The sequence below is a fragment of the Octopus bimaculoides genome, chromosome 25 (genome assembly GCF_001194135.2).
Source record: "Octopus bimaculoides isolate UCB-OBI-ISO-001 chromosome 25, ASM119413v2, whole genome shotgun sequence".
Lineage (NCBI taxonomy): Eukaryota > Metazoa > Mollusca > Cephalopoda > Octopoda > Octopodidae > Octopus > Octopus bimaculoides.
Window position 1 is genome coordinate 797,066 of NC_069005.1, and position 12,065 is coordinate 809,130.

General features: G+C 36.0%; 2 protein-coding genes across 5 annotated transcripts in view; both read right to left on the reverse strand.

Moving 5' to 3' along the window:
• Positions 1-3,568, reverse strand: part of LOC106871376 (ethanolamine kinase 1) — a 16,813-nt gene extending 13,245 nt beyond the window's left edge. Inside the window, exon 1 of one of the 3 annotated variants that reach the window (XR_001409651.2) lies at positions 496-2,136. Coding sequence is in view for 1 of the 3 variants with exons in the window: in XM_014917794.2 (XP_014773280.1) it covers positions 496-612 (117 nt within the window). In the remaining 2 variants the exon portion in view is untranslated. Of the gene's footprint in view, positions 1-495; positions 2,137-3,549 lie in introns of those variants that run through there. The other 2 variants (XM_014917796.2, XM_014917794.2) reach the window with 2 other exon arrangements.
• A 2,978-nt stretch (positions 3,569-6,546) lies between these two features.
• The window catches only part of LOC106871373 (transmembrane protein 19), a 44,824-nt gene continuing 39,305 nt past the window's right edge, over positions 6,547-12,065 (reverse strand). For both annotated transcript variants that reach the window (XM_014917789.2, XM_014917790.2), the window contains 3 exons: positions 11,488-11,742; positions 11,136-11,351; positions 6,547-10,691 (listed from right to left, as the gene is read on the reverse strand). In XM_014917789.2, the coding sequence (XP_014773275.1) occupies positions 10,525-10,691; positions 11,136-11,351; positions 11,488-11,742 (638 nt within the window). In that variant the 3' untranslated portion in view covers positions 6,547-10,524. The remainder of the gene's footprint in view (positions 10,692-11,135; positions 11,352-11,487; positions 11,743-12,065) is intronic.

Below are 12,065 nucleotides of genomic sequence, written 5' to 3' on the forward strand. Positions count from 1 at the left end.
AAAAAAAAAAAAAAAAAAAAGAAACAACCAAATCAGACGTGTTTTTTGTTGGTTGAGATTTAATTTCTTATACTGAATGTTAGATGTTTCGTGTGTTAATCGTGAAAAGAAAAAAATTATTTACTTGAAATTATGAAAAGATGGCGAAGGGCAGAGATGGTGCTTGTGATGAAGATGTTGAGACATAAATTAGAGTATAGTGCCCGGTTCATACTGAAAAAAATAGCAGATCGAGTTGCTGGAAGACTAGAAAACAAGGGTTATTGAGTCGAACAGAGAGTGACAGGTGCCAAATCTCCCACAGGTCGTTCATCCTCCACCTTAAAAGAAGGATACATTTAATAACATAGGTTCAAGTATGTGCACCGTTAGCTAGAAATAAAAATAAAAAAAGAAGAGAACGTTTTAGATCGTATATCTTCTGATTAATCGGGGCTGACCCGGCTTAAAACAACAACAACGAAATGTTATAACATTATTTTATGAGCGACTTACTTTGAAGAGTATCGAATCCTGCTGCCAGGACGGCCGCACCAGTTTTAGAATATCGTAAATACCATCTTTGTAATCGTTTGGGTTGATTGATATCGGCACGACGGCCCGCGGCGACATTTCTGATGTCGAAGATATATCAACACCTATTTCTCGATGTGACCCAGCTTGTTCTGTGATGTGTTGTCACGATAGACGACGACGGGTTTTATGTTGCTGACGGTTTAACATTTACTCGACAAATAGACAGACACACGAGAGGCAGGCAGTGATAAGAAACCTCGAATTACATTGATACTCGGCACCCAAGTACTTGCACACTTAAAATACTTGGTGTTAGAAACTTCGAACATCAAAACAAGTGTTTGTTTATTTCTTTTTAATTACAAAGCTCAGCGCATACAAGTAACAACTAACAGAATGTGACAAGAGGCGAATATTTATATATATATATACACATCTATATATGAAAGTACGCCCATGTCAGAGGCGTAACTAGAGAAAAAACCAGTGTTGCGGATTTTAACTCTAGTCCGTCAGGCTGTGATGCTAAGCTCCTCGGTACAGTATAAACACACACACACACACACACACATATGTGTGTGTGTGTGTGTTTCGGATATTGTAATAATGTTTCTAATGGAAATTATAATAATCCTCGCTACTATAGACACAGAGGCTGAAATTTTGAGAAGTCTAATCGATTAGATCGGCCTCAGTGTTCGACCGGTTCTTATTTTATCGACTCCAGAAAGGATGAAAGGCGAAGTCGGTCAGGGAGGAATTTGAAAGCATGCACTAATACCGCTTTATTTCATTATTTTGTGGCAGTGTAGTAAGAAGCTTGCTTCCCAACCACATGGTTCCGGGTTCAGTCCCACTGCGTGGCACCTTGGGCAAATGTCTTCTACTATAGCCTCGGGCCGACCGAAGCCTTGTCAGTGGATTTGGTAGACGGAAACTGAGAGAAGCCCGTCGTATATACACAAACATGACAGAAGTAAATAGACACCCTTATAATCATTAAAATTTCTTTAAATCTGAAATTATACGTTCAAATTATTTATCAATTGTTATAATGTAAATATCTAATATTTAGTAGACATGCCCCTTCCATTTTTCAATGCAAGGACCCTATTAGGCATGTCACTCATCAGGTGACGAATATTCTCTTGAGGAATTTCTTGCCAAGTTTCTTAAAAGATCTGGCTTTGAAAATGCTTTCTTGTTCTTTTTAAAAAGTGTCCCGTCCATTATGTCCCAGAAGTGTTCAATAGGGTTCATATCTGGTGACTGGCTTGACCATGGAAGCTTTTTAATACCATTCTCAGCCAAAAAAATCTTGGGTCATTTTAGCCGTGTGACAAGGAGTCCCATGTTCCATAAATAAAGAGTCTTCTTTAATCATTTCACCACCGGAGAAGATTGGAAGAAATCCTTTCTGCAATATGAACACATATTTATCTGAGTTTATGTTTCCCTCACACTCCACCAGTTCTAATCAACCATTGCTCTAAATTCCTCCCCAGACCATCACAGAATGGATTTCACATCCATAACAAAAACTGCGAGCCAAAAATACCATTTCTACACAAATTAATGTCCTGCGTTGCATCCATAAAAAAGCCATCCGGCTGATTAGCAATAATCCACTCACACACATCAACTGTCGTCTCCTCCATCACAGACTACTCCATATGTCTCTCTCTCTTTCTCTGTAATCATTCTTTTTAAATTTCCCACCACATAATTACGTTAAACACCATTCCAACTTATTTCTCCCCACATCACTTCTCTCAAATGCCTTTCCCACCAACATCTTTCTCATACACTTGTAGATATTTAAACTAGATAACAACCTTCTGAACAACAGACCTGAAAAGGTCACCACACAGCTTCAGCTTCCGATAGAGTAAAAAAAAAAAGAATTTAAATTAAATAAAGCCATTTAATTAGTAATTGACTATAAATTTGTTTTTATAAAATTATTCAGTAAAAAAATAATTTTTTTATTAACATTGTTATATAATAACCCTTACGAATGAAGAATAACACCCACCTCAATCAGTGTCAAGTTAAAATGAAACCACCCCTTCTTATATCATAATAATAATAATAACTACACTGTGGGTTTATTAACATTTTTAATGTTAAACCTTTCTTTTGTTGAAGCTTTTCTGGGCTTTCGATATTTCAAATTGAATAACATTTTGAAGATTATAATTTTTTTGGCCATGACTTTTAAATTTCATTAAATTGAACATTTTTGGAATTTGAGGCTGACACAAAATAAAGTTTCTGATTTTACATGAAATCCTGTCTGACAATCTAGTTTACTGGTTCAACTTCTAATAACTATTCGTGGTTCTCTTTTGCAAGAATCTCTTGTATTACCAATTGCAAGGATTGTTTCAATTAACGAAGAATGTCGAAGAGTTTCACAGGAATGCCAACAGCAATATAGAAAGCATTGGGATAAGAAAAAAAACAACAGCCTTGAACAGTTAAGTTTATCAAGACGATTAGTAGACAAAAACTCCCTCTAAGTTGATTAAAATCTTAAAAAGAAATAGAGAAAACGTCAAAGATACTCCAGAACGATAGGATTTTTTCGAAAATACAAACAATGCAGATGAGAATGTGTCTGGGTTTTAAAAACCAATTATTAAAAGCCATGGATATGGTTCTATCTTATTACCTTTTCCACGAAGTATCTGGGTTGGCAAAACTTGAGATAATGTATGTAGTATATATATAATTAGAGGATATGTTAACTTCGTGAAGGGATGGTTGCATCCAAGGAAATACTGGTTCAATACCTAGTGTTTTGGGGGAATGAAATTCCCTTAAAACAATAGATATATATATACAAACATATAGTTTATATCCAGTTAAATGGAGGTAAGGAAGTTAACAATTATTATTAGCAAATTGGTTATCTTCACTTCTTAAAGCCGTTTCAATTAATACTCAATAATTTAATTACAAATTAAATTACATTAAATTTACATTTATGAGACATGAGTATAATTTCATTAGAGAGAAAAAAAGCTGTACCTTTGGATGTTATGTGTGGGTCCATCAATTCATTTCAACAGACTCATCTCAGGTCCGCATACAACATCCAAAGGTACATCTTTTTTTTTTCTCTAATGAAATTATACTAATGTCACATAAATGCAAACTTAATGTAATTTAATTTGTAATTAAATTATTGAGTATTAATTGAAACGGATTTAAGAAGCGAAGCTGACCAATTTGTTAATAATAAATAATTGTTAACTTGCTTGTCTACACACACGCGCGAAAGAGAGAGAGAAAGTCTCATAGCAAATATTATGAGTTGAAACTTTTAATCGCGACGACGCTCCTTTCCATTAGAAGAGTAGAACTTCCTTTGGGATTGCCCAACATCGAAATAGCAATTGGCTTTAAGCTAGATCCACTTATTACTGTTGGCTCAAAATCGCAGAGCTACACTTAGTATTTTAACGACAAATTATTTCAGACAACTTTTGACTGCTACACAAAAAATAACCAACAATCTAAGCTCACTTGGTAGCTATCGATTTCACATTAGTTTTAAATTGTCCTAAAAGCCGAAGGTAACATGCAGTAAGACCGATTTCTCAGCCGATCGCCAAAATGGTTATGATTCGGCCACATTTACTGATTGCATCTCCAGTCTGGAAACTCCTTCGTGCTCACTATGTACTGGAAGCTGTCTAAATACCTGACACCAGATAAATACCTTCTCTCAGTCATTTACTATATCTTAAAAGGTTTTGTTTCTTTCGGCATTGATACACCAAAGTTCCAATGTCTAGCAGATGACTCGATAGAATCCCACAAGATTATTCGACATTTCTCTAACAACTTTGGCCTCCTTTTTTAATTCAACCACTTGTAGAAACGTTTATAAAATGAAATAAAAAAACAGCGCAGCACCCAAGGTTTTCAGAAACATTTTATTTTTCATGCATAGAATTGTTGAAGCACGAAATAAAACAACTTTTGTCAGTTATTAGTTGTCCAAACATCCTTCAACGATTCCATGCTTTCCGAAATCCACCAACACAACCCTTGACGTACCTCTTCCACCTTTTTTCTCTTTATGGTGGCTTTTACTAATCCTCTGTTTTCATGTATTTTATTCAGGGTACAATGTTTCTCGCTTTCGATGCTTTCTTTCTTTACTTGACTTAGTTCGACTTTCTTTTACCCATTTCCGATGAATTCTATTTGAATGCTGTATACGACAAAAATGGGCAAACTTTTTCATGAATCGGGTCACATGAGACCGGTGGGCCACATTCCAAAAATATTTCAAGCTAATTTTTTTTTATCAGGCCTGTTACTCAGAGAGTCCCACGGGCTGCAGTGTATCCATAGTCGATATACAATAAGCTCGCTGTTTAGAGGATTGTGGTTTGAATATAAAAACTGTCGTTGTTTAGCCCCGGGTCTACTTTGATTGCGCAGACTTAGGATCAAAGATGTGTTCATCTGTGACCATCCATATTTCTCTTTATATCAGATATTACATTATCCAATGTTAGTTATTTTGAAAGATAGCTTGGTGTGATTTCAGTTGAATTGGCGCGCGCGTGTCAATGTGTGTGTATTATATCAAACACGACTGTGTTTAGTCTAATCTCTTTGATTAAAATTTTTTTTCCGTTTTCTTATTTGTTAATGTTAACTTTGGCCAAGTTTATTAAAGCTTCTTGATTTTCTCAGTCTCACCTTCAGGGCAATTATCATGTTTTTCTTACATTTCGTTATTCATTTTGCACACTTGGAGAGTTTTTTTTTTCTTTTGAAGTTCATAAGAGCATAGCTGCTCATTCCATTTACCAATTTCTGAACACACCAGCTCCAATAGGTTTTATGACGTGGGTCACAGAGATCTCAAACAGCAAATGTCATGATGCAATCCAACTGAAAGCATTCAATCAAGGAAATTCCATACACAGCCTCCTCCTCCTCATCATTGTTGTTATCGTCATCCTCTTTATTCTCATCATCATAATCATCGTCTTCATAGTTGTTATCTGTTGTCAACATTGTTATCTGAGTATTTTGTCTTCACAGTGTCCCCATTCAACACAGATGACCTTAAACAAGTCTTTATAAACTTTACTTAATTTCTCTCTCTCTCTCTCTTTCTCTCATGGCCACAGTTCATAGATTTTGCATGTATTAATACAACTGCCACAACTAGCATGGTTTATTATCTAATTTATTATGGTTGATGAAGTATTTATAAGGAGCTTGATACTTTCAGCACAACTGGTTCCATCAAGGCTAGACAGTGCAACATTTGGTTCAGCGAAGATCACTATGTCCTTCAATGTTTTCTTGTTTCTTTATCTTCAAATCCTTAACATGCTTATCCCAGAAGATTTTTATCTGAAAACGTCTTTTTTGTTATCTAAAAGTTCTTCTGTTGTTATTTGAAACTTTGAAGCTTCAAATCCCTTGATAACAAATCAACAGACATGTCAAGTATTAACGAAGCATAATTAAATTATTTCAGGGCAACTCATGATTTTGACCCCTCATCAATGCAATCATTCAAACAACCCTTTTCTTTTTTTTTACTTCATTTTTTACAACTTTTAAAAAATAGAATCAACATCAAATTCTGTTTGTTACACATGGTGACAGCGCTAAGCAGTGCCAAACCTTTTGGAGAAAGTTTCATGAGTTGTTTAATAATAATAACAATGGTTTCAAATTTAACCTTGGCAGCATTTGAAGCCAGAATACAAAGAGCCTGAAGAAATGCTATTAGGCATTTTGTCTGGCACAATAACGGTTCTGCCAGCTTGGCATCTTAATTCTTCCAGGAGCGGGGTTTGCTCAATTACATTGGCCCCCAATGCTAAACTGGTACTTCTTTCATTGAACCCAAAAGGAATAAAGCAATGTTCCCTTAGCAACACTTAACCTGACATGCTGACAATTCTGCCTTCAATAATGATCATCAATAACAGCAACATTAACAACAGTAATAATTGTATTATTAAAGAATAACTAACAAAACCACAATTTTATAATATAAAATTTTATTCAAATAAAGTCAACAAAACCACATTTTGTTTATTATTTCATTTAACATAACAGATACATAATCTCTAGTCACATCATTTTCCATATATTTATATATATTTCTCTTTGCACAAGCAGTCTTCTTATTGTTTTCTTTTCACACATGCAAACCTTTCTAACATAATTCTAAAGCAGGAACAAAAATGTAGCCCTGTTCAGCAACACTGAATTTCAAATATCCCCTATTTTAAAGAAGGAAACAATACAAAACAAAGCAGCGTATTATATGAGCAGATTCCATCTTCAAAGATCCACTGAATCAATTAAACAAGCTGAGATTTGCCAAAGCATGGGAGACCTACTTTTCGAATATGGCTAAATCTACATTAGAGTCTTGATCTTCTGGAAGAAATAGTTCAGTCCTGGACCACTATTTAATCATTACAAGATTGAAATATAATCTGGTACAAAATATTGATTACATTCTCATCTCTAAACTGGCATTGTTTCTTCAAACATCTTATTTATAATCACTGAACCAAATCTATTTCAACATACATCATAACACCTTTAACTCTTTTATTGCCATATTTTTGTGGAAATACAGAACTTTTGTTTCAATTAATTTTGAAAATAATTAAGAATTTAGTAAAATAATTGCCATTATTAAGCTGGTGTCTGGGACAAAAATAGATTGTGGAATTTTGATGGAAGGTTTTCATTTTGATCATTTTAAAACCTGAAGTTTATTATCAAAGAACCAGGGATGATGACAGGTGGGTTGGTATGAAAAGGGTTAACTACGTTTCGTGTCTTGTATTTTTGGATAGACTGTGGCACAATGAACTCATTATCACCTGTCGCCTGACTGGGCACTCAGTAAACACCTGGAGCTTACATTAGTACGTTGTTCAAATTACTCAGAAAAAACATCTAAGCAAATACTGTTTGGTTGCCTTATTGCAATCACTGAGCGGAGAGAGAGAAGCACATGCATAGGAGATTGCTGGAGATTTTAAGGTAGAATCTCTTAGCGATAGTCTCCTATGGACATTAGGTATGTACATGGGTCAGCTATCCAGCAAAAACTTACATCAATTATCTCTGAATGGAGATAGGGTGTTGCCCTATTGACCTCCTGAATGTTATAAGAGATCATGATGGATGGTGCAATCAAGTCAAGCAAATCTAAAAAAGCTTAACCAGACGATTGCCAGTTTCGACTTTGTGTTTATATAAGAAGAGAAGCGTTTGGTGTCAGGTTAGAAATGCAGTGTTGCAGTCATTGAAGCAATGAAGGAAACTTCAAATCAAAGTTGATAGCACTGTTCTGATGATGAAAAAAAGAGTTCTCTGCTAAGTTTCAACACAAAAATGGACTCGCAGACTGGTCACTTGAATGCTCTCTCTGACCTTTAGCAAGGCCGTATTTTCTCCACTCATGTTTTTGCAGGCAGATGTTTGGGTTTGACATCAGTTACACCAATTCCACAGGAGATGAGGACTGCTCCTCCTTTGACCAACTAAGAAAAAAAAGGAGGGGGGGGGGACATGGACACAAGCCAGGCAGCTCTTGATACCAAAGGATAAGGGGAAAGAAAGGGGCAAAACTAGGAAAGAGTTCAGGTGAGGTTAATGAAGCTATTCTTCCTTAAAAAAAGCTAAAATCTGTAGCAATGTAAATACCATTTTATGAGGCAACACAATAATCTATTTGTTTAGGTTGACAAACAGACAGACAGATCAATGAAGAAACGGGATTGAAAAAATAAAATTACTTTCTCACATTGCACATCATTTTATATCACCCCCCCCCCCATACACATTTATTTACATATGAGTATATGTATGTGGGTGTGTATATATTTTGCCAGTATCCTCCTCAGTAATGACAGCAAAATATCACAAAAGCTGAAAGTTTACAATAGTAAAGCATCAGGGCTCATCTCTGAATGGTCTGCAAGACATGATGAGCAGTTTGAAATTCTCAAATCAATTCTTTATAAATGTCACAACAGGACCATTCCACATGTAAAACCTAGAATGGCAAGTTTCACTGGCACCAGAACAATTTGCACAAACAAACTGACATTTTCAACACAAACCAAAAGGTTTAGGGACTCAAAGTATAGATGGTGGTGGAAGTGGAAGTGATGATGGTTATGATGATGATGATGATATATCAAGGCTTCATTCAGTTTATATTCTTTAGAGTTTTAACACTGAATGATTTTTTAAAAATTCCTTTGAAAGGTCAAGGGTCATGAAAGGGGAATTTGATACACGAGGACAATAATTCATATTTATAAATTTTCTGGATTATCAAGTTCCATTTATTTTTTCAAGAAATCAACAATCTCAATAAAATACAAAAGGCACTCGTAACAACGGCTGGCAATAAAAGACTGACTGAATCATAATGAGATATTTCACACTATATATGTTATACAGAGTGTCCATAAATTATCTTTACAACTTCCACAAGTTCTTTCAGGCTGGCTGCATTGCCTTATGTGTTAAAAGGTGGTATTTTTGTAGTTATATAACTGAGGTTTGATCGTGATTGCTCAAGTTTTTTCTTGTGTCACAGATGACTGCTTTGTTGGCACCAAAGAAAAAACACAGATCAGTGACCTGATTTCTCTAGTCTGGTATTCATCGCAGCCTTTCAGTCCAATACAGGGACAGTGCTCTACCACAAAGAGTTGTGTATGAGTGGATCAAGAGGTTTAAAAGTAGCCAGACAAGCGTGAAGCTCAAAGAGGAAGCAGGGCACCCATCAACATCCACCATTGGCATGAAGATTCAACAAGCTTGAGAGATGGTTCTGGTGAACCAACGAGTGACCATTGATGAGGTGGCATGTTCTCTGCATGGAGAGAAACAACTTAGAAATCCATGACTAGTGCAGCCTCAGATTTAATCAAATGATTGGCCCATTTTTCTTTGCAGAAAAAAAATGATTCTTTCTAACACTTAGATTGATCTTTTACAAGAATTTCTTGTGCCACAGTTGCACCATTTGCAGCCAACAGCTATTTCCAACAAAATGGTGCACCTCCCCATCAGGGGTTGAATGTTCAAGAGTTTCTTACCAAAACTTTCCCAAACCAGTGGATTGAGAGGGGCAGTCCAGCTCCCTGCCCATCTAGATCATCAGATATAACCACCCTGCTAGACTTCTTATGGGACTACATTAAAGACAGAGTCTAACATGCAACAGTTAAAGACCCCCACTGATCTCACAGAAAACATATGCCAAGCCATATCTAAAGCCCATGGTCAGAAATTGAGCATCATTTAGATGCATACAATCGACTCAGACCACAGGGAAGTTTTTCTGATGTTTCTCGGGAAGCTTTATTTCTTTGCCTGTTTTCTGAGTTGTTCTTATTTTACAGAAGTTTTCAAATTGTAAAAATAATTTTATGGACACCCTGAATATATTTCACACTTGGCACCTTCTTTTTCCTTCTTGTTAGAATCATTCTATCAAAAAGCAGTTTATTGAAAATGTTTGACAAAGAGAAGAGTATAAACAGAGACTGACAAATGTCAAACAACCTAAACTGAACGATTGCAGTCATCTTCACAAATATTTCCCAGGTGTTCTGGCCATGCCAGACCAATGGACCATTAAACCACCGACACAAGCAAATAAGGCAGCTGCTACTTGGTCAGCTGACTAGTTAGAAATAGCAGTCTAATCTCCCTCAGATCACCTCCTACTGTCATAAAAAGAGACTGCTACGACACATTAGATAGACAATGTCAGCAAAAAAAAGAAAACTAAAATTGGAATGGTGATGGACAGAACACCTTCGGCTTTCCTCTCTGGAATCGGGTGGAATGGTGACCAAACTCTTATTGCCAATGCATCCAGTGAGGAAAGAAAATGAAAGACTTTTTAGTTTTGATTGTTTGGATGAGAGAGAAAGAGAACCCCAAAAAGGGGAAGCAGACATCTGGGGTGTTATCTTATGTTAGGTAAGACCAAAGATGGTAAGAAAAGATAGAAGAGAAAGCAGCAGTGAGTAAAGAAGAAAGTAAGTTGATGGCATGGTTGTTGAGCAGTTGTCTGCCATTGATATGTTGGACATTAGGAGCAGAATGTTCGACAATTATATTCCGTTCTTGGTCGTAACCTGCAACAGAAGAAATAATAAAATGTCACATGTGGCATTCATTGGTTATTTAATGAGAAAATGAAGACATGACAGGAATAATGGAAGTTGCTGGATGGTTTTTTTTCTTGTGATTTGGAGAGAGAATAGGGTTGGTGGTGGTGGTGGTGGTGATAGACATAGGGCAGAAAGCAATTTCAGACGTGTGTGTGTGTGTATGGTTGATTTGTAAATGTACAATAGTACTGTGCAATGTATAACATACGTACTGATGTAGTCATATAAAATGATTTATTAGACACAGAAATTATTATTATCATCATTACATGAAGGATGTGAAACAGCCATGATCCTATGGATATCAACTGGTGAAATAAATATATTCATCTTTCAGATACCAATTAAAATAATTACAATAAATGAAAAAATAGCAAAGAAACCTGAGAATGAAAGTCTGCTACGTACCGGAGTATTGTACAGTTGCTCCAAGGAGAGAATCAATGAAAGACCCACCGAACCCACAGACTAAGCCGACTATGATGACTGGCCACTGGACTGGACTCTCGTGGAGCTTCCGTTGGTTGATGGTTAGCAACAGTGTTAAATAGTAAGTAACACCGATAACCAAACCACCAAGAGCACTGCAGAGTAAACCGACAAAGGAAACGGCACCATTGGTCCCTGGAAAACAACAAAACCAAAATTTAGGGGTTAGGTTGAATATTGACTGATTGCTCTTACGGAGGAATGGATATCTGAATATTCATGATGATGATATCTATAAAATGCTGAGATTTATATAATCACGATTCCTTACCTCTGGGAACTTTTCTTAATGTTGTAATGAGTCGTGGCTGTCCAGAACCGATGACAGTGCCAAATTCCGAGGCAAATGTGTCTCCACAGGAACATGCCAGTGCTCCTAACACAGCTGTTGACATCCATGATGCCTGGTAGTGATTAACAAAATCCACTGGAAATTCTTTCATGCCAATATCAATGAGATACATCAGGCTGATTTCGCTGGCCACTCCACCATTGCATACAACCTGCACCCAGTTGCGCTGGCCGCCTAAAAAATAATGCAAACTTTTCACACACATATATATATATATATATATTATTTTGTTTAAAAGAGTTCCAACACTGTCTGTTTTTTATGTTTTATTTATATTCCTGCAGAACCAATGTGGGGTATAGAATATGGAATATACAATATATAATATAAAATAAAATAAAATAAAATAAAAATGGATGGCACCATGAAAGAAAGTATTGAATGTAGATGAAATATTGAGTGTTCAATATAAAGGATCAAATATATAAATATATAAAGGCGACTCGAGTTTCAGGGCTATTTCCCTTCGTCATGGCCGGTATGAAAGACTTTAAAGT